This window comes from Heterodontus francisci, chromosome 28 (assembly GCF_036365525.1).
Source record: "Heterodontus francisci isolate sHetFra1 chromosome 28, sHetFra1.hap1, whole genome shotgun sequence".
NCBI lineage: Eukaryota > Metazoa > Chordata > Chondrichthyes > Heterodontiformes > Heterodontidae > Heterodontus > Heterodontus francisci.
In genome coordinates this window covers 28,401,596-28,425,829 of record NC_090398.1, presented here as the reverse complement: position 1 = coordinate 28,425,829, position 24,234 = coordinate 28,401,596, and the positions used below count along the sequence as shown (strand labels likewise).

The 24,234-nt window shown below is 47.6% G+C and overlaps 1 protein-coding gene across 1 annotated transcript in view; it reads left to right on the top strand.

The window, feature by feature from the left end:
• Nucleotides 1-24,234, top strand: part of LOC137345173 (NACHT, LRR and PYD domains-containing protein 3-like) — a 113,544-nt gene that overhangs the window by 55,668 nt on the left and 33,642 nt on the right. Inside the window, exon 5 of the mRNA XM_068008638.1 lies at nt 16,191-17,964. Coding sequence (XP_067864739.1) covers nt 16,191-17,964 — 1,774 coding nt within the window. The remainder of the gene's footprint in view (nt 1-16,190; nt 17,965-24,234) is intronic.

The window sequence follows — 24,234 nt, the reverse complement described above, 5'->3', positions numbered from 1 at the left end:
GGATCCTGATACACTGTGAAACCCCATACACATCTGACAGGATCCTGATACAATGTAAAACCCCAGACACACCTGGCAGGATCCTGATACACTGTGAAACCTCATATCGACCTGGCAGGATCCTGATACACTGTGATATCCCATACACACCTGGCAGGACCCTGATACCCCATAAACACCTGGCAGGATCTTGATACAGTGTGAAACCCCATACATGCCTGGCAGGATCCTGATGCACTGTGAAACCCCATACACACCTGGCAGGATCCTGTTATACAGTGAAACCCCATACACACCTGGCAGGATCCTGATACACTGTGAAACCCCAGATACACCTGGCAGTTTCCTGATACACTGTGATATCCCATACACGCCTGGCAGGATCCTGATACACTGTGAAACCCCAGACACACCTGGCAGGATCCTGATACACTGTGAAACCTCATACACACCTGGAAGGATCCTGATACACTGTGAAAGCCCAGACACTGCTGGCAGGATCCTGATACACTGTGAAACCTCATACACACCTGGCAGGATCCTGATACACTGTGAAAGCCCAGACACTGCTGGCAGGATCCTGATACACTGTGAAACCCCAGACACACCTGGCAGGATCCTGATACACTGTGATATCCCATACACACCTGGCAGGATCCTGATACACTGTGATATGCCATACACACCTGGCAGGATCCTGATACACTGTGAAATCCCATACACACCTGGCAGGATCCTGATACACTGTGAAATCCCATACACACCTGGCAGGATCCTGATACACTGTAAAACCCCAGACACACCTGGCAGGATCCTGATACACTGTGGAACCCCATATACACCTGGCAGGATCTTGATACACTGGAAAACCCCAGACACACCTGGCAGGATCCTGATACACTGTGAAACCCCATGCACACCTGGCAGGATCCTGAAACACTGTGAAACTCCATGCACACCTGGCAGGATCCTGATACACTGTGAAACCCCATGCACACCTGGCAGGATCCTGATCCACTGTAAAACCCCATAAACACCTGGCAGGATCCTGATACACTGTGAAACCCCATACACACCTGGCAGGATCCTGATACACTGTGAAACCCCATACGCACCTGGCTGGATCCTGAGAAACTGAAACCTCATATACACCTGGCTGGATCCTGATAACCCATAAACACCTGGCAGGATCCTGATACACTGTGAAACCCCATACACGCCTGGCTGGATCCTGATACACTGTGAAACCCCATACACATCTGACAGGATCCTGATACAATGTAAAACCCCAGACACACCTGGCAGGATCCTGATACACTGTGAAACCTCATATCGACCTGGCAGGATCCTGATACACTGTGATATCCCATACACACCTGGCAGGACCCTGATACCCCATAAACACCTGGCAGGATCTTGATACAGTGTGAAACCCCATACATGCCTGGCAGGATCCTGATGCACTGTGAAACCCCATACACACCTGGCAGGATCCTGTTATACTGTGAAACCCCATACACTCCTGGCAGGATCCTGATACACTGTGAAACCCCAGATACACCTGGCAGTTTCCTGATACACAGTGATATCCCATACACGCCTGGCAGGATCCTGATACACTGTGAAACCCCAGACACACCTGGCAGGATCCTGATACACTGTGAAACCCCATACACACCTGCCAGGATCCTGATACACTGTGAAACCCCAGACACACCTGGCAGGATCCTGATACACTGTGAAACCTCATACACACCTGGAAGGATCCTGATACACTGTGAAAGCCCAGACACTGCTGGCAGGATCCTGATACACTGTGAAATCCCATACACACCTGGCAGGATCCTGATACACTGTGAAATCCCATACACACCTGGCAGGATCCTGATACACTGTAAAACCCCAGACACACCTGGCAGGATCCTGATACACTGTGGAACCCCATATACACCTGGCAGGATCTTGATACACTGGAAAACCCCAGACACACCTGGCAGGATCCTGATACACTGTGAAACCCCATGCACACCTGGCAGGATCCTGAAACACTGTGAAACTCCATGCACACCTGGCAGGATCCTGATACACTGTGAAACACCATGCACACCTGGCAGGATCCTGATCCACTGTAAAACCCCATAAACACCTGGCAGGATCCTGATACACTGTGAAACCCCATGCACACCTGGCAGGATCCTGAAACACTGTGAAACTCCATGCACACCTGGCAGGATCCTGATACCCCATAAACACCTGGCAGGATCTTGATACAGTGTGAAACCCCAGACACACCTGGCAGGATCCTGATGCACTGTGAAACCCCATACACGCCTGGCAGGATCCTGATACACTGTGAAACCCCATGCACACCTGGCAGGATCCTGATACACTGTGAAACCCCATACACTCCTGGCAGGATCCTGATACACTGTGAAACCCCAGACACACCTGGCAGGTTCCTGATCCACTGTGATATCCCATACACGCCTGGCAGGATCCTGATGCACTGTGAAACCCCAGACACACCTGGCAGGATCCTGATACACTGTGAAACCCCATCCACTCCTGCCAGGATCCTGATACACTGTGAAATCCCATACACACCTGGCAGGATCCTGATACACTGTAAAACCCCAGACACACCTGGCAGGATCCTGATACACTGTGGAACCCCATACACACCTGGCAGGATCTTGATACACTGGAAAACCCCAGACACACCTGGCAGGATCCTGATACACTGTGAAACCCCATGCACACCTGGCAGGATCCTGATACACTGTGAAACTCCATGCACACCTGGCAGGATCCTGATACACTGTGAAACCCCATGCACACCTGGCAGGATCCTGATCCACTGTAAAACCCCATAAACACCTGGCAGGATCCTGATACACTGTGAAACCCCATACACACCTGGCAGGATCCTGAAACACTGTGAAACTCCATGCACACCTGGCAGGATCCTGATACCCCATAAACACCTGGCAGGATCCTGATACACTGTGAAACCCCATGCACACCTGGCAGGATCCTGTTATACTGTGAAACCCCATACACAACTGGCAGGATCCTGGTACACTGTGAAACCCCATACACCCCTGGCAGGATCCTGTTATACTGTGAAACCCCATACACACCTGGCAGGATCCTGATACACTGTGAAACCCCAGACACACCTGGCAGGTTCCTGATCCACTGTGATATCCCATACACGCCTGGCAGGATCCTGATACACTGTGAAACCCCAGACACACCTGGCAGGATCCTGATACACTGTGAAACCTCATATACACCTGGAAGGATCCTGATACACTGTGAAAGCCCAGACACTGCTAGCAGGATCCTGATACACTGTGAAACCCCAGACACACCTGGCAGGATCCTGATACACTGTGAAACCCCATACACACCTGCCAGGATCCTGATACACTGTGAAACCCCAGACACACCTGGCAGGATCCTGATAAACTGTGAAACCTCATACACACCTGGAAGGATCCTGATACACTGTGAAAGCCCAGACACTGCTAGCAGGATCCTGATACACTGTGAAACCCCATACACACTTGGTAGGATCCTGATGCACTGTGAGAGCCCAGACACTGCTGGCAGGATCCTGATACACTGTGAAACCCCAGACACACTTGGCAGGATCCTGATACACTGTGATATCCCATACACACCTGGCAGGATTCTGATACACTGTGAAATCCCATACACACCTGGCAGGATCCTGATACACTGTGAAATCCCATACACACCTGGCAGGATCCTGATACACTGTAAAGCCCCAGACACACCTGGCAGGATCCTGATACACTGTGGAACCCCATATACACCTGGCAGGATCTTGATACACTGGAAAACCCCAGACACACCTGGCAGGATCCTGATCCACTGCAAAACCCCATAAACACCTGGCAGGATCCTGTTACACTGTGAAACCCCATACACACCTGGCAGGATCCTGAAACACTGTGAAACTCCATGCACACCTGGCAGGATCCTGATACCCCATAAACACTTGGCAGGATCTTGATACAGTGTGAAACACCAGACACACCTGGCAGGATCCTAATGCACTGTGAAACCCCATACACGCCTGGCAGGATCCTGATACACTGTGAAACCCCATACACACCTGGCAGGATCCTGTTATACTGTGAAACCCCATACACACCTGGCAGGATCCTGATACACTGTGAAACCCCAGACACACCTGGCAGGTTCCTGATCCACTGTGATATCCCATACACGCCTGGCAGGATCCTGATGCACTGTGAAACCCCAGACACACCTGGCAGGATCCTGATACACTGTGAAACCCCATCCACACCTGCCAGGATCCTGATACACTGTGAAACCCCAGACACACCTGGCAGGATCCTGATACACTGTGAAACCTCATACACACCTGGAAGGATCCTGATACACTGTGAAAGCCCAGACACTGCTAGCAGGATCCTGATACACTGTGAAACCCCATACACACCTGGCAGGATCCTGATGCACTGTGAGAGCCCAGACACTGCTGGCAGGATCCTGATACACTGTGAAACCTCATACACACCTGGCAGGATCCTGATACACTGTGAAACCCCAGACACACCTGGCAGGATCCTGATACACTGTGAAACCTCATACATACCTGGCAGGATCCTGATACACTGTGAAACCCCATACACACCTGGCAGGATCCTGATACACTGTGAAACCCCATACACACCTGGCAGGATCCTGATATACTGTGAAACCCCACACACACGTGGCAGGATCCCGATACACTGTGAAACCCCATACACACCTGGCAGGATCCTGATACCCCATAAACACCTGGCAGGATCCTGATACCCGATAAACGCCTGGCAGGATCCTGATACCCCAAAAACGCCTGGCTGGATCCTGATACACTGTGAAACCCCATACACGCCTGGCTGGATCCTGATACACTGTGAAACCCCATACACACCTGGCAGGATCCTGATACACTGTGAAACCCCATACGCACCTGGCTGGATCCTGAGAAACTGAAACCTCATATACACCTGGCTGGATCCTGATAACCCATAAACACCTGGCAGGATCCTGATACACTGTGAAACCCCATACACGCCTGTCACGATCCTGAGACACTGTGAAACCTCATAAACACCTGGCAGGATCCTGATACCCCATAAACACCTGGCAGGATCCTGATACACTGTGAAACCCCATACACGCCTGGCTGGATCCTGATACACTGTGAAACCCCATACACACCTGACAGGATCCTGATACAATGTAAAACCCCAGACACACCTGGCAGGATCCTGATACACTGTGGAACCCCATAGACACCTGGCAGGATCTTGATGCACTGGAAAACGCCAGACACACCTGGCAGGATCCTGATACACTGTGAAACCCCATACACACCTGGCAGATCCTGATGCACTGTGAAACTCCATGCACACCTGGCAGGATCCTGATACAGTTTGAAACCCCATGCACACCTGGCAGTATCCTGATCCACGGTAAAACCCCATACACACCTGGCAGGATCCTGATACACTGTGAAACTGCATACACACCTGGCAGGATCCTGATACACTCTGAAACCCCATACACACCTGGCAGGATCCTGATACACTGTGAAACCCCATACAGACCTGACAGGATCCTGATACACTGTGAAACCCCATACACACCTGGAAGGATCCTGATACACTGTAAAACCCCAGACACACCTGGCAGGATCCTGATACACTGTGAAACCTCATATCGACCTGGCAGGATCCTGATACACTGTGATATCCCATACATACCTGGCAGGATCCTGATACCCCATAAACACCTGGCAGGATCTTGATACAGTGTGAAACCCCATGCACACCTGGCAGGATCCTGGTGCATTGTGAAACCCCATACACACCTGGCAGGATCCTGTTATACTGTGAAACCCCATACACACCTGGCAGGATCCTGATACACTGTGAAACCCCAGACACACCTGGCAGCTTCCTGATACACTGTGATATCCCATACACGCCTGGCAGGATCCTGATACACTGTGAAACCCCAGACACACCTGGCAGGATCCTGATACACTGTGAAACCCCATACACACCTGCCAGGATCCTGATACACTGTGAAACCCCAGACACACCTGGCAGGATCCTGATACACTGTGAAACCTCATACACACCTGGAAGGATCCTGATACACTGTGAAAGCCCAGACACTGCTGGCAGGATCCTGATACACTGTGAAACCTCATACACACCTGGCAGGATCCTGATACACTGTGAAAGCCCAGACACTGCTGGCAGGATCCTGATACACTGTGAAACCCCAGACACACCTGGCAGGATCCTGATGCACTGTGATATCCCATACACACCTGGCAGGATCCTGCTACACTGTGATATGCCATACACACCTGGCAGGATCCTGATACACTGTGAAATCCCATACACACCTGGCAGGATCCTGATACACTGTGAAATCCCATACACACCTGGCAGGATCCTGATACACTGTAAAACCCCAGACACACCTGGCAGGATCCTGATACACTGTGGAACCCCATACACACCTGGCAGGATCTTGATACACTGGAAAACCCCAGACACACCTGGCAGGATCCTGATACACTGTGAAACCCCATGCACACCTGGCAGGATCCTGATACACTGTGAAACTCCATGCACACCTGGCAGGATCCTGATACACTGTGAAACCCCATGCACACCTGGCAGGATCCTGATCCACTGTAAAACCCCATAAACACCTGGCAGGATCCTGATACACTGTGAAACCCCATACACACCTGGCAGGATCCTGAAACACTGTGAAACTCCATGCACACCTGGCAGGATCCTGATACCCCATAAACACCTGGCAGGATCCTGATACACTGTGAAACCCCATGCACACCTGGCAGGATCCTGTTATACTGTGAAACCCCATACACACCTGGCAGGATCCTGGTACACTGTGAAACCCCATACACCCCTGGCAGGATCCTGTTATACTGTGAAACCCCATATACACCTGGCAGGATCCTGATACACTGTGAAACCCCAGACACACCTGGCAGGTTCCTGATCCACTGTGATATCCCATACACGCCTGGCAGGATCCTGATACACTGTGAAACCCCAGACACACCTGGCAGGATCCTGATACACTGTGAAACCTCATACACACCTGGAAGGATCCTGATACACTGTGAAAGCCCAGACACTGCTAGCAGGATCCTGATACACTGTGAAACCCCAGACACACCTGGCAGGATCCTGATACACTGTGATATCCCATGCACACCTGCCAGGATCCTGATACACTGTGAAACCCCAGACACACCTGGCAGGATCCTGATAAACTGTGAAACCTCATACACACCTGGAAGGATCCTGATACACTGTGAAAGCCCAGACACTGCTAGCAGGATCCTGATACACTGTGAAACCCCATACACACTTGGTAGGATCCTGATGCACTGTGAGAGACCAGACACAGCTGGCAGGATCCTGATACACTGTGAAACCCCAGACACACTTGGCAGGATCCTGATACACTGTGATATCCCATACACACCTGGCAGGATTCTGATACACTGTGAAATCCCATACACACCTGGCAGGATCCTGATACACTGTGAAATCCCATACACACCTGGCAGGATCCTGATACACTGTAAAACCCCAGACACACCTGGCAGGATCCTGATACACTGTGGAACCCCATATACACCTGGCAGGATCTTGATACACTGGAAAACCCCAGACACACCTGGCAGGATCCTGATCCACTGCAAAACCCCATAAACACCTGGCAGGATCCTGTTACACTGTGAAACCCGATACACACCTGGCAGGATCCTGATACACTGTGAAACTCCATGCACACCTGGCAGGATCCTGTTGCACTGTGAAACTCCATACACACCTGGCAGGATTCTGATGCACTGTGAAACCCCATACACACCTGGAAGGATCCTGATACACTGTAAAACCCCCAACACGCCTGGCAGGATCCTGATACACTGTGAAACCTCATATACACCTGGCAGGATCCTGATGCACTGTGAAACCTCATATGCACCTGGCAGGATCCTGATACACTGTGAAATCCCATACACACCTGGCAGGATCCTGATACACTGTGAAACCCCATACACACCTGGAAGGATCCTGATACACTGTGAATCCCCTTACACACCTGGAAGGATCCTGATACACTGGAAAACCCCAGACACAGCTGGCAGGATCCTGATACACTGTGAAACCCCATACACACCTGGCAGGATCCTGATACACTGTGATATCCCATACACACCTGGCAGGATCCTGATACCCCATAAACACCTGGCAGGATCCCGATACCCCATACACACCTTTCAGGATCTTGATACAGTGTGAAACCGCATACATTCCTGGCAGCATTCTGATGCACTGTGAAACCCCATACACGCCTGGCAGGATCCTGATACACTGTGAAACCCCATACACACCTGGCAGGATCCTGATACTCTGTGAAACCCCATACACACCTGGCAGGATCCTGATACACTGTGAAACCCCATACACACCTGGCAGGATCCTGTTATACTGTGAAACCCCATACACACCTGGCAGGATCCTGATAACCCATAAACACCTGGCAGGATCCTGATAACCCATAAACGCCTGGCAGGATTCTGAGCCACTGTGAAACCCCATACACACCTGGCAGGATCCTGATATACAGTGAAACCCCATACACACCTGGCAGGATCCTGATACCCCATAAACACCTGGCAGGATCCCGATATACTGTGAAACCCCATACACACCTGGAAGGATCCTGATACACTGTGAAACCCCATACACACCTGGCAGGATCCTGATACTCTGTGAAACCCCTTCACACCTGGCAGGATCCTGATACACTGTGAAACCGCATACACACCTGGCAGAATCCTGATACACTGTGAAACCCCATCCACACCTGGCATGATCCTGATACACTGTGAAACCGCATACACACCTGGCAGGATCCTGATGCACCGTGAAACCGCAGACACACCTGGCAGGATCCTGATACACTGCGAAACCCCATACACACCTGGCAGGATCCTGATACACTGTGAAACCCCATACGCACCTGGCAGGATCCTGATATACAGTGAAACCCCATACACACCTGGCAGGATCCTGATACACTGTGAAACCCCATCCACACCTGGCAGGATCCTGATACACTGTGAAACCCCATCCACACCTGGCAGGATCCTGATAACCCATAAACACCTGGCAGGATCCTGATAACCCATAAACGCCTGGCAGGATTCTGAGCCACTGTGAAACCCCATACACACCTGGCAGGATCCTGATATACAGTGAAACCCCATACACACCTGGCAGGATCCTGATACCCCATAAACACCTGGCAGGATTCCGATACACTGTGATACCCCATAAACACCTGGCAGGATCCCGATACACTGTGAAAGCCCATACACACCTGGCAGGATCCTGATAGACTGTGAAATCCCATACACACCTGGCAGGATCCTGATACACTGTGATACCCCATAAACACCTGGCAGGATCCTGATACACTGTAAAACCCCATAAACACCTGGCAGGATCCTGATACACTGTGAAACCCCATACACACCTGGCAGGATCCTGATGCACTGTAAAGCCCCATACACTCCTGGCAGGATCCTGATACACTGTGAAACCCCATATACACCTGGCAGGATCCTGATACACTGTGAAACCCCATATACACCTGGCAAGATCCTGATACACTGTGAAACCCCATACACACCTGGCAGGATCCTGATACACTGTGAAACCCCATACACACCTGGCAGGATCCTGATACACTGTGAAACCCCATACACACCTGGCAGGATCCTGATACACTGTGAAACCCCATACACACCTGGCAGGATCATGATACACTGTGAAACCTCATACACACCTGGCAGGATCCTGATACACTGTGAAACCCCATACACACCTGGCAGGATCCTGATACACTGTGAAACCCCATACACACCTGGCAGGATCATGGTACACTGTGAAACCTCATACACACCTGGCAGGATCCTGATACACTGTGAAACCTCATACACACCTGGCATGATGGTGGTGGTTTGATACAGCTGAATGGCTTGTGAAGCCATTTCACAGGCCAGTTAAGTTATTTTGGTTTGGAGTCCTAGTCTGATCTTTTAAGGACAGTAGATTTCATTCCCTATGGACTTTTGTGAACCAGATGGGTTTTTAGAACAATTCAGTTGTTTTGTTGTCAACTGTTACTGAAACTTGTGCTTCATTCCTGATGTGTTTAATTCGCTGAACTAAAATCCCCAGTTGGCATGGTTGTATATTAACTCATGTCTTTGGATCACGAGTGCAGGCATCTATATTACAAATCCAGTAACATAACCATGGTGCCACTGTACTCAAAACAGACAGATCATAAACAATCTTGTTTTCGTGTAGAGCCTTTCACGACCATCAGACGTCCCAAAGTGCTCTGCAGCCAGTGAAGTACTTTTGAAGCACAGTCACTGTTGTGATGTTGGAAACGTGGCAGCCAATTTGCACACAGTAAATTTCCTGAAACATTACAGAGTCATAACCCTACCGAGGGAGGCCATTTGGCCCGTTGTATCCATGCTGGCTCTTTGTAGAGCAATCCTGTTAGTCCCATTCCCTGACCCTATGCCAATTGCCTCTTAAGTTTACTTCCCTCAAGTCCCCCATCCGATTTCCTTTTGAAATCATTGATCGTCTCTGCTTCCGCCACCTTCGTAGGCAGTGAGTTCCAGGTCATTACCACTCGCTGAGTGAAAAAAGAAATCCTCACATTCCCCCATTCCCCCTGCATCTCTTGCCTGATACATTAAATCTGAGTACATGGTCTTGGGGACAGTCAGCTAATGGCAATAGCTTTTCTCTGTCTACCCTGTCCAAACCTGTCTATCAAATCTCCCCTCAATCTCCTTTTGTTCCAAGGAGAACAACCCCTGCTTCTCCAACCTGACCTTGTAGCTAAAATCCCTCCTCCCTGGAACCATTCTGGTAAATCTCCTCTGCACCCTCTCAAGGACCCTCACATCCTTCCTTAAGTTTGGTGACCAGAACTGGCTGCAATTACTCTAGTTGTTGTCTAACCAGTGCTTTATAAATATTCAGCATAGCTTCCCTGCTTTTGTACTCAATATCTCTATTTAAGAATCCCAAGATCCCACATGCTTTTCAATATGATAATAACCAGATAATCTGCTTTTGTGATGTTGATTGAACAATAAATATTGGCCAAGACACTGGGCATAACTCCCCTGGTCATCTTCAAATGGTGCCATGGGATCTTGTACGTTCACCAGAGAGGGTAGATGGGCTTTGGTTTAATGTCTCATCAGAAAGACAGCCCCTCTGGCAGTGCAGCACTCCCTCAGTATTGCACTGGAGTGTCAGCTTGAATTTTATGCTCAAGTTCTGGAGTGGGACTCAAACCACAACCTTCTGACTCACAGGAAGTGAGCTACCAACTGAGCCACTGCTGATACCATTCACTATTGACCTGGGCACCAGATATAATCAGCCCAGTCGACCCTCAAAGTGCTGATCACTAACACCTGGGAATTGTGCCACAATTGGGAGAGCTGTCCCACAGGCCAGTCAAAATACAGCCTGAAATAGTCATAGTTACATCATCATATATCTCAGCCAGTGGCCCAGATTCCTCCATCACAATCACTGGATATGTCCAGTCCCACCGACAGGACAGACCCATCACAGGTGGTGGCACAGTGTTACACAGTCAGGAGAGAGTGGCCCTGGGAACTCTCAACATTGACTCCAGATCCCTTGAATTCTCATGGCACCAGGTCACATATAGACAAGGAATTATCCTGCTGATTACCACCTACTGCCCTCCCTCAGCTGATGAATTACTGTTCCTCCATGTTGAATAAACACTGAGAAGAGATGGCACAGGATGTATTCTGAATGGGGCACTTCAGTGCAGCACCACTGCTGACCGAGCTGGCTCAGTCCTGAGGGATATAACTGCCAGACGGAGCCTGCGGCAGGTCGGAGAACCAACACCAGGTAAAATCCAGCTTGATATCGTCTTCACCAATCTACCTGTTGCAGATGCATCTGTTCATGACAGTAACCCAATTGAGGAATGTCTGTTGATGGTTTCAGGATGGGTGTAATTGACACCTCCTAGTCTGGAATGTATCCTTTTGTTCTTCACAGATAGTGAGACAGTTTGAATATACAGGCCAAGTCAGCCCAACCTTCGGCGGCCATTTTGCAGCACACTGTCCACTTTTCAAAAGGAACGGTCAGTTTTTATAAATGTTCAGTTTGCTTCTGTATTTCCATCCTTGCACTTCTCGTGAGTGTGACACCATGCAGCTGCTGCCCCTGTCCTTCAGTTGGTAGAAGTCGTGGGTTTGGAAGGTGCTGTCGACAGAGGCTTGGCGAGTTGCTGCAGTGCATCTGTATATGGTACACACTGCTGGTGGAGAGAGTGAATATTTAAGTCAGTGGTTAGGGTGCATATCGAGTAGACTGCTTTGTCCTGGATGGTGTCGAGCTGCTTGAGTGTTGTTGGAGCTGCACTCGTCCAGCGAAGTGGAGAGTATTCCATCACACTCCTGACTTTTGCTTTGTGGATGGTGGACAGGTTTTGGGAAGTCAGGAGGTGAGTTACTTGCCGCAGAATTCCTAGCCTCTGACCTGCTCTTGTAGCAACAGTATTTTTGTGGCTGGTCCGGTTAGGTTTCAGGTCAATGGTAACCCCAGGGTATTGAGGGTGGAGCAGGTTGGGGCGTGCGATGCTCAGTGATGGCAATGCCATTGAGTGTCATGGGGAAATGGTTAGATTCTCTTTTGTTGGAGATGATCAAGGGCTCATGGTGTTGGGGTAATATATTAGCATGGATAGAGGACTGGTGAGCAGACAGGAAGCAGAGAGGGCATAAATGGGGCATTTTTGAATTGGCAGGCAGTGAATAGTGGTGTGCCGCAAGGATCAGTGCTGGAGCCTCAGTTATTTGCAGTCTATATTAATGACTTGGATGAAGAGAGAGAGAAAAATATCACTAAATTTTCTGATGATACACAGCTCAGTGGAAAGTTCAGCTGTGGGGAGGACATAAAGAAGCTGCAAAGAGACATAGAAGGTTAAGTGAGTGGGCAACAGGATGGCAGATAGAGGATAATTTAATGCAGTGTGAAGTCGTTCACTTTGGTCGTAAAAATCGAAACACAGACTACTTTTCAAAAGTTATGAAACTGGTAAGGGTTGATGTTCAGAAAGACTTGGGGTACTCGTATAAGGAGTGCACAAAGTTAACATGCAGGTGCAGCAGGCTATTTGGAAGGCAAATGACATGTTCGCCTTTATTGCAAGGGGATTGGTGTACAGGAATAAAGAAGTCTTCCCAAATTTGTACAGGGATTTGGTGAGACTGCACCTGGAATACTGTGTGCAGTTTTGTACTCCACATTTAAGAAAGGATATACTTGCACTGGAGGCAGTGCAGTGAAGATTTACTAGAATGGTCCCCGGGAAAAGGGGGTCGTCGTATGATGAGAGGCTGAGTAAACTGGGCCTATATTCTCTAGTGTTTCGAAGAATGAGAGGTGATCTAATTGAGACTTGCAAGATTCTGAAAAGGGCTTGATCGGGTAGAAGCTGAGAGATTGTTTCTGCTGGTTGGGGAATCTAGAACGTGGGGACACAGTCTCAGGATAAGGGCTGATCATTCAAGGCTGAGATGAGAAATTACTTCACTCAAAGTGTTGTGAAGCTTTGGACTTCTCTACCCCAGAGGGTTGTGGATGGTCCATCGTTGAATACATTTCAGGCTGGAATAGATAGATTTTTGGTCTCGCAGGGAATCAAGGGATATGGGGAGCAGGCGAGAAAGTGGAATTGAAGTCCAACATCAGACATGATCATATTGAATGTTAACAATATTATCATGGGCTGGTTCATCCGCAATATGTAGAATGGTGAGGAGAAGGCCAAGTAGATTTTCCCCTCTTGTTGGTTCTGTCACTACCTGCTGTAAGCTCAGTCTGGCAGCTATGTCCTTCAGGACACGGCCAACTCGGTCAGTAGTGGAGCTAGAGAGACAGTCTTGGTGATGGACATTGAAGTCTCCCATCCACAAACATTCTGTGCCCTTCCTACCCTCTGTACTTCTCCCATGTGATGTTCAATATGGAGGAGTAATGATTTGTGAGCTGTGGGAGGGCAGTCGGTAATAATCAGCAGAATGTTTCCTTGTCCATGGTTGATCTGATGCCCTGAGACTTCATGGGATCTTGAGTTATTTTTTAGGGACTCTCATGGCCACTCCCTCCTGACTCTGTACTACTGTGCTGCCACTTCAGGTGGGTATGGCCTGCCAGTCTGACAGGACGTAACCATCGATGGTGATCGAGTCGTTTGGGACATTGGCTGAAAGGTATGATTCTGTGATGATGAATATCTCAGGCTGTTGCTTGTCTGGTCTGTGGGACAGTTCTCCCAGTTTTGGCACAAGATGTTGGTGAAGAGGAGTTTACAGGGTTGACTGGGCTGGGTATGTATGTGGTATCAGGAGCGTCGGTCGATTCCAGTTGTTTGTCAGAGTGCGGTGGATGCCGGAACATTGAGTAAATTTAAGGAGGAGATAGACAGATTTTGAATTAGTAATGGGTTGAAGGGTTATGGAGAATGGGTAGGAAAGTGGAGTTGAGGCTGAGATGAGATCAGCCGTGATCGTATTGAATGGCGGAGCAGACTCGAGGGGCTGAATTGCCTACTCTTGCTCCTAGTTCATATGTTCTTCTGCTGCCTACACATTTTTGTACTGATCTGATAGAACTGAGTAACTTGCTCGGCCATTTCAGCCATTAGTTAACAGTCAACCACATTGTTGTGTGTCTGGAGTCATCTAGAACCAGACTGGATAAGGACGGCAGATTTCGTTCCTGAAACGACATTGGTGAACTTGGTGGATTTTCATGACAATCTGGTAGTTTTGGTGGACAACATTCTTGATCCTAGCTTTATTCCAGATCTATTTACTGAACAGAATTTACATTCCCCAGCTGCCATGGTTATATATAAACTCATATCTCCAGATCAGTGGTCCAGGCCTCTGGCTTACTAGTCCAGTGACATAACTGTGTTACTCTACCCTTGGTGGAATGGAGAGACCTCAGAGTTTTGCCAGGCTGGATGTGGTTACAGAGATCGGGAGGGTCCAGGCCATGGAGGCATTTGAAAACAGTGAGAATTTTTTTTTTTATTCATTCATGGGATGTGGGCGTCACTGGCTGGGCCAGCATTTATTGCCCATCCCTAATTGCCCTTGAGAAGGTGGTGGTGAGCTGCCTTCTTGAACCGCTGCAGTCCATTTGGGGTAGGTACACCCACAGTGCTGTTCGGAAGGGAGTTCCAGGATTTTGACCCAATGACAGTGAAGGAACGGCGATATAGTTCCAAGTCAGGATGGTGTGTGACTTGGAGGGGAACTTACAGGTGGTGGTGTTCCCATGCATTTGCTGCCCTTGTGCTTCTAGTTGGTAGAGGTCGCGGGTTTGGAAAGTGCTGTCTAAGGAGCCTTGGTGCATTGCTGCAGTGCATCTTGTAGATGGTACACACTGCTGCTATTGATATGTTGCCGAACTGAGAGCCAGTGTCCAGCCAGATAAACTGCTTATTGTCTGATACAATAACAGTGGGATTACTGACAATTCACAGCATAACCCACTTGTGTCCGATGTCAAATGTCCCGTTTCTGCAGAAGGTAAACACGGCTGATGGTTTTAAAAATTAATCTAATGGAATCTCTACTGTTGTATAAACAGGATCACGTGTCGATTTGTAATGAGATTTCTAATCGTACAGGGCAGGCCGGATCATGTTAACCATCAGAGGGAAAATATCACCTGTGTCGGCATCTCCATGTTCAGGAAATGTTAGAATCAAATCAGGATTTAAAACTTCTTTTCACCATTGTTCACCTTCAAGCAAAGTTTTCATTAACTGAGTTTTAATTTATACACACACCTCTATTGAAGCTTTGAATTAAATCTTGCAACATTTATTGAATAATAAAATGTTTTTCAGAAGTTGTTTTTATATCAATACAGCTAACATTGAAAACCACTTTCTGTCTGTTCTCATTGAAGATGTTCAACAGAAACACAAGGAAACACTCCGGGTACAAACTGAAACACTGAGAGTGAACACTATCCTAATAAAGGAGAAGGTCAAGATTTTCCAGCTGGTTGATCGATATGCTGAGCTAACGATCATTTCTACTGTTCGAGATCGGACACTTGTAGAACATGAACTGCTGGTAAGAGGCCGAGACCATGAAGAGTGGAGAGAGAAACATCTCCGGAAAGAACTGGAAAAAATCAGACCTGATCAATTGTTCCAGAGCAGTTTTTCCAGGGTGGGATTTTTGCTTCAGAAAGTAAAGAGTTTATTCTGGAGATCCACTTCTGGGAGTTCAGCAGCAGTGAGTGGAGTCCCGGGGATTGGAAAAACAACAATGGTACAAAAGATTGTTTATGACTGGGCCACTGGGAAAATATACCCAAACTTTCAATTTGTTTTCAGTTTTAAATTCCAGGATTTGAATACTATTAACTGTAGAATAAACCTGAGGAATCTGATACTGGATCTGTATCCTTACTTTGGGAATGTTCTGGGAGAGCTCTGGAAGAATCCAGAGGGATTGCTGTTTATATTTGATGGTTTGGATGAATTCAAGGACACGATCGATTTTGCTGACAATCGGAGAAATACAGAACCTCAGTACATGTGCACAGATCCCGAATGCTGGTGTGAAGTGTCTGACATTGTGTACAGTTTAATACAACACAAGCTGCTCCCCGGATGTTCAGTGTTAGTGACCAGTCGTCCCACTGCATTACATTTATTGGAAAAGGCTGAGATCAGTGTCTGGGCTGAAATCCTGGGATTTGTTGGTGATGAACGGAAGGAATATTTCAACAAGTTTTTTGAAGATCAGACGGTGGCAGCAGCTGTTTTCAAACACGTGGAGGAGAACGAGATCCTGTACACCATGTGCTACAACCCTTCCTACTGCTGGATCCTCTGTCTGTCACTGGGTCCCTTCTTTACACAAAGAGACAGGAAACAGCAGCAAGTTCCCAAGACCATCACCCAGCTATATTCCTACTATATTTACAACATTCTGAAAAACCATAGCCGAGAGATTGAAAACCCCCGTGATGTGTTACTGAAGATCGGTGAGATGGCCTTTACAGGAGTCTCCAGGAAGAAGATTGTGTTTAGAGATGGAGATTTGATCGAGTACAATCTGCAACCTTCCCAGTTCCTGTCTGGATTCCTGATGGAACTTTTGGAGAGAGATGATTCTGTCCAGAGTGTGGTTTACACATTCCCGCACCTCACCATCCAAGAGTTTGTAGCCGCACTCGCACAATTCCTGTCTCCAAATCCCGGGGACATCCGGAAACTCCTCAGTGATGCCCGCAGGATGAAGGATGGAAGATTTGAGATATTTCTGCGTTTTGTTGCTGGTCTCTCCTCCCCACAGGCAGCTCGACCCCTGGAGGAGTTTCTGGGTCCATTTCCTCATCAAACAACCTGTCAAGTGATTGACTGGGTGAAGGAGACGGTTAAAGGACAGATTGGAAACACAGAGAGTGAAACTGGTAAATGGAAGCTCCTGAACACATTGCACTACCTGTTTGAGTCTCAGAATAAAGCTCTGGTTCAGGACACAGTGGGATCTGTGGACACACTTACATTTAATAGATTGCGACTGACTCCAATTGACTGTGCCGTCCTGTCACACATTATTGGTCTCTGTGATACCATGAAAAACATTGATCTAAATGACTGCACCATTCAGTGTGAAGGACTCCAGCGGCTGGGACCCGTATTGCACAAATGCCAGGAGTTGAGGTAACTGTTTATTTGTCTCTAACTGTTGAACAGTCACAGATTGTGTTGTTGCTCCGTAATGAAGGGAAAGAAACCGTTCTGTTGACCCTCAAACTCGGGTGTCAACTGACGTGGCAGACAAAAGACACCTGCACAAGATACTTCGTATAAACACCTTTATTGTTACTTAAATCACTTAGCTACTTGTTATTTCACTTGTTAAACGACTTGTTACTATAAATCACAAGACTCACGGCTTGGACTTCAATACGACCCGTTGTGAGGTGAGGTGATCAGTCTCCCTCTGATGGGATCTCTTCACTGAAGTGGACTCAGGGTTCCCTTTCCGTGATGGTCCTGCAGGTCTTCTCCTTTCGGGGCTCCTAGCCTCCCCTTCTTGTCCAGTTTCTCCCAGCATCGTGAATGTTCTTTGTCACGTACACTCAGGACCTGGAGTCGCCTGTCTGCTTAGTTTTAAAATCAAAATACATCTGCTGGCCTTCCTTCTTATCTGTAACCTTGCCTCACAGCATCCCACAGTCTCATTGAATGTTTTATCACCCACTGCCTAGCAGGCTGGAAAAGACTTTACCTGCTTCACAGCTCCTTCTCCTTGTGGAAAGCTGGCAACTTTTCCCATCATACCTTGCACAGTTTTAGCTGTTAACCTTCGGCTGCAGTTCAGTTAAACCAGAGAGAAACAGATTTGACACAACAATGATAAATAATAAAAGGATTGTTTAGTTTTACCATCAGGACTGGAAAATCTAAAATGGATCCTTGTGAACCATCAGGGATTTTACAATCTGTATGGAATCAGTAAATACAGGTCACTGAAAGGGTCTGATAATTTAATTACAATAAATCATCATTAATAAGGCTGGACAGCAGAATGTAAATATAAAATATAAACCAGCAGTCCAGAAAATTAATGTCAAATATTTTCCACATCCACCATTTTAACTAGAAACAGGACAGAAACCTGAGTTTAAATAATTAACATTAGATATTTAATCCAATCCCATGCAGGATGTGTATGTCGAGGGAGACGTTCCCTGGATTGGGAGTATTGGGAAAATAGGAATTATTTTAGCTGTAAATGTTCAGAATTATTCACAGTCCTGAACATTAAGTAAAGAGTGACATTTGGGAGGTTAAACTTGCTGATAAAAAGGCTCCAATCTAACATGTTATGGGTATTAACCCCAGAGTACAGACACACACCGGTCAGCGGTGGGGCCTCACAGCAGCAGGTCCTGGGGAAAAACCTGGGCCTGAACCCAGGGATTTCCCATAATCTGTCCCCTGTGCATGAGGCCCCAATCGGCAAGGGAACTCCCAAAGATTCCCCAAGAACTGTTGGACCAGTTAACGTTTGAAATAAATGCAGTGCCAGTTTATTGGGGAATAAAGTGAGTGACTCCCCTCCCCTGTAAAATAGGAGCACAGGCACATTTAAAACTTACAATGGGACAGAATCAATTCTCCTTGTTACACAAAATCCTGGGGAATGGATTTTACAGCGGCAGTTAGCACCATTTCACAATATAACTCACCCCAGGTATTGCTCCTTCTTTGGCCTCCTTATCTCGAGAGACAATGGGTAAGCACCTGGAGGTGGTCAGTGGTTTGTGAAGCAGCGCGTGGAGTGGCTATAAAGGTCAATTCTGGAGTGACAGGCTCTTCCACAGGTGCTGCAGAGAAATTTGTTTGACGGGGCTGTTACACAGTTGGCTCTCCCCTTGCGCCTCTGTCTTTTTTCCTGCCAACTACTAAGTCTCTTCGACTCGCCACACTTTAGCCCCGCCTTTATGGCTGCCTGCCAGCTCTGGCGAACGCTGGCAACTGACTCCCACAACATGTGATCAATGTCACAGGACTTCATGTCGCATTTGCAGATGTCTTTAAAGCGGAGACATGGACTGCCGATGGGTCTGATACCAGTGGCGAGCTCGCTGTGCGATGTGTCTTTGGGGATCCTGCCATCTTCCATGCGGCTCACATGACCAAACCATCTCAAGCACTGCTGACTCAGTAGTGTGTATAAGCTAGGGATGTTGGCCGCCTCGAGGACTTCTGTGTTGGAGATACGGTCCTGCCACCTGATGCCAAGTATTCTCCGGAGGCAGCGAAGATGGAATGAATTGAGACGTCGCTCTTGGCTGACATACGTTGTCCAGGCCTCGCTGCCATAGAGCAAGGGACTGAGGACACAGGCTTGATACACTCGGACTTTTGTGTTCCGTGTCAGTGCGCCATTTTCCCACACTCTCTTGGCCAGTCTGGACATAGCAGTGGAAGCCTTTCCCATGCACTTGTTGATTTCTGCATCGAGAGACAGGTTACTGGTGATAGTTGAGCCTAGGTAGGTATTATACAGATTGATATACTGTACAGAGTAAAAAGTACAGGAAATCACCGTTCTTTCATTTAATTCAGGGGAAATCACCCCATTCCCATAAAATCCAGGATTTAAGAAGTGACAGAAATGAGACCATTTCCCCCAAACATGACGAGGCTGGTCACTAATCTCCAGGAGAGTAATTCTGATCATCAGGTAATGAGACCAGACTGAGGGACAGTTAAAGACTTCACACAGCCAGTACTGTATTACATAGGATATACAGCACAGAAACAGGCCATTCGGCCCAACCAGTCCATGCAGGCATTTATGCTGCACTCGAGCCTCCTCCCGTCTTTCCTCATCTAATTCTATCAACATAACTCTCTATTGTCTTCTCTCTCATCTGATTATCTAACCTCCCCTTCAATGTATATAAACTATTCACCACAAACACCTACTGTGGTAGCAGGTTCCACATTCTCATTAGAGACTCTTTCTGCTACAGAAGGAGGCCATTTGACCCATTGAGTTTTTTAAAATTCATTCATGGGATGTGGGCGTCACAGGCCAGGCCAGCATTTATTGCCCATCCCTAATTGCCCTAACTGAGTGGCTTGCTAGGCCATTTCAGAGGGCATGTAAGAGTCAACCACATTGCTGTAGGTCTGGAGTCACATGTAGGCCAGACCAGGTAAGGACAGCAGATTTCCTTCCCTAAAGGACATTAGTGAACCAGATGGGCTTTTACAACAATCGACAATGGTTTCTTGGCCATCATTAGACTAGCTTTTTAATTCCAGATTTATTAATTGAATTCAAATTCCACCTTCTGCTGTGGTGGGATTTGAACCCATGTCCCCAGAGCAATATCCTGGGTCTCTGGGTTACTAGTCCAGTGACAATACCACTACGCCACCGCCTCCCCATGACAGCTCTCTCTATTGCGGTTCACTCAGTCCCCTGCTCTATCCCCATAGCCCTGCATGTTTGTTTCCCTGAAGTGCCGATCCAATTCTCTTTTGAAATCATTGATCATCTCCACTTCCACCACCACCATCGGCAGTGAGTTCCAAGTCATTCCTACTCATTAATGGCCCTGGAAATAGTGGATGTATTGGTGGTCATTTTCCAAAATTCTATAGACTCTGGAGCAGTTCGTGCAGATTGGAGGGTGACAAATGTACCCCCGCAATTTAAACAAAGAGAGAGAGAAAAAACAGGGAATTACAGACCAGTTAGCCTTACATCAGTAGTAGGGAAAATGCTAGAGTCTATAATAAAAGATGTGGTAACAGAACACCTGGAAAGCATAAACGGGATTGGACAAAGTCAGCATTGGTTGACAAAAGGGAAATCATGCTCAACAAACTTAGTGGAGTTTTTTGAGGATGTAACTAGCAGAATAAATAAGGGAGAACCAGTGGATGTGGTGTATTTGGATTTTCAGAAGGCTTTTGATAAGGTCCCACATAAGAGGTTAGTGTGCAAAATTATAGCACATGGGATTGGGGATAATATACTGGCATGGATTGAGAATTGGTTGACAGACAGGAAACAGAGAGTAGGATTAAACAGGTCTTATTCCGGGTTGCAGGCACTGACTAGTGGGGTACCGCAGGGATCAGTGCTTGGGCCCCAGCTATTCAATATATATATTAATGACTTGTTTGAGGAAACTAAATGTAACATTTCCAAGTTTGCAGACAACACAATGTTGGGGGGGGGGGGGAATGTGAGCTCTGAGGACGATCCAAAGAGACTGCAATGTGATTTGGACAAGTTGGGTGAGTGGGCAAATGCATGGCAGTTGCAGTATAACGTGGATAAATATAAGGTTATCCACTTTGGTTGTAAAAACAGAAAGGCAGATTATTTGAATGGTGGTAGATTGGGGAAGGGGGGAGGTGCAATGAGAACTGGGTGTCCTTGTAAACCAGTTGCTGAAAGCAAGCAGTTAGGAAGGCGACTGGTATGTTGGCTTTCATTGCAAGAGGATTTGAGTACAGGAGCAAGGATGTCTTACTGCAGTTATACAGGGCCTTGGTGAGACCACATCTGCAGTATTGTGTGCAGTTTTGGTCTTATCTGAGGAAGGATGTTTTTGCCATGGAGGAAGTGCAAAGAAGATTTACTAGGCTGATTCCTGGGATGGCAGGATTGACATATGAGGAGAGATTGGGTCAACTAGGCCTATATTCACTAGAGTTCAGAAGAATGAGAGGGGATCTCATAGAAACCTATAAAATTCTAACAGGACTAGACAGGCTAGATGCAGGGAGGATGTTCCCGATGGCTGGGGAGTCCAGAACCAGGGGTCACAGTCTCAGGATACGGGGTAAGCCATTTAGAACCAAGATGAGGAGAAATTTCTTCACTCAGAGGATGGTGAACCTGTGGAATTCTCTACTGCAGAAGGCAGTGGAGGCCAAGTCATTAAATATAGTCAAGAAGGAGATAGATATATTAGTGCCAAAGGGATCAAGGAATATGGGGAGAAAGCGGGAACAGAGTACTGAATTAGACGATCAGCCATGATCTTTTTTGACTTGGGAGCAGGGCTGAATGGTAGAATGGCCTACTCCTCCTATTTTCTGTTTCTCACTGTAAAAAAAAAGTAACCCCTCATGTATGTTTGCTCAAAAACTTAAACTTTTTACCAGTCCTTGTACCATCAACTGATGGGAACAAATTTTCTTTGTCTCCCTTATTTAAACCTGTCATAATCTTGTACATCTCTATCAGATCCCCTCTCAACCTTCTTTTCTCCAGGGCATTTTACCAGCAGTGGGAACCTCAGTGGCACTGCCACCCACCGGGCAGCAAATTGAGTCAATTAAGTGCCCAATGAAGAGGCACCTCCCACCCTCACTGATATGGGGAGAGTGCCAGGTAAATCAAAGAACAAAGAAGAAAAGAACAAAGAAAATTACAGCACAGGAACAGGCCCTTCGGCCCTCCAAGCCTACGCCGATCCAGATCCTCTATCTGAACCTGTCGCCTATTTTCTAAGGGTCTGTATCTCTTTACTTCCTGCCCATTCATGTATCTGTCTAGATACATCTTAAAAGACGCTATCGTGCCCGCGTCTACCACCTCCGCTGGCAACGCGTTCCAGGCACCCACCACCCTCTGCGTAAAGAACTTTCCACGCATATCCCCCCTAAACTTTTCCCCTTTCACTTTGAACTCGTGTCCCCTAGTAATTGAATCCCCCACTCTGGGAAAAAGCTTCTTGCTATCCAACCTGTCTATACCTCTCATGATTTTGTACACCTCAATCAGGTCCCCCGTCAACCTCCGTCTTTCTAATGAAAATAATCCTAATCTACTCAACCTCTCTTCATAGCTAGCGCCCTCCATACCAGGCAACATCCTGGTGAACCTCCTCTGCACCCTCTCCAAAGCATCCACATCCTTTTGGTAATGTGGCTTTAGTTGCCAATCATGCCCTTCCCTTAACCAAGTCTCAGTAATAGCAATAACATCATACTCCCAGGTACTAATCCAAGCCCTAAGTTCATCTGCCTTACCTACTACTCTTCTTGCATTAAAACAAATGCACCTCAGACCACCAGTCCCTTTGCGTTCATCATCTGCTCCCTGCCTACTCTTCCCCTTAGTCACGCTGACTTCATTATCTAGTTCCTTACAGTCTTTAGTTACTACCTCCTTACTGTCCACTGACCTCATTTGGTTCCCATCTCCCTGCCACATTAGTTTAAACCCTCCCCAACAGCGTTAGCAAAAGCACCCCCAAGGACATTGGTTCCAGTCCGGCCCAGGTGTAGACCGTCCAATTTGTAATAGTCCCACCTCCCCCAGAACCGGTCCCAATGTCCCAAAAATCTGAACCCCTCCCTCCTGCACCATCTCTCAAGCCACGCATTCATCCTGACTATTCTTTCATTTCTACTCTGACTATCACGTGGCACTGGTAGCAATCCTGA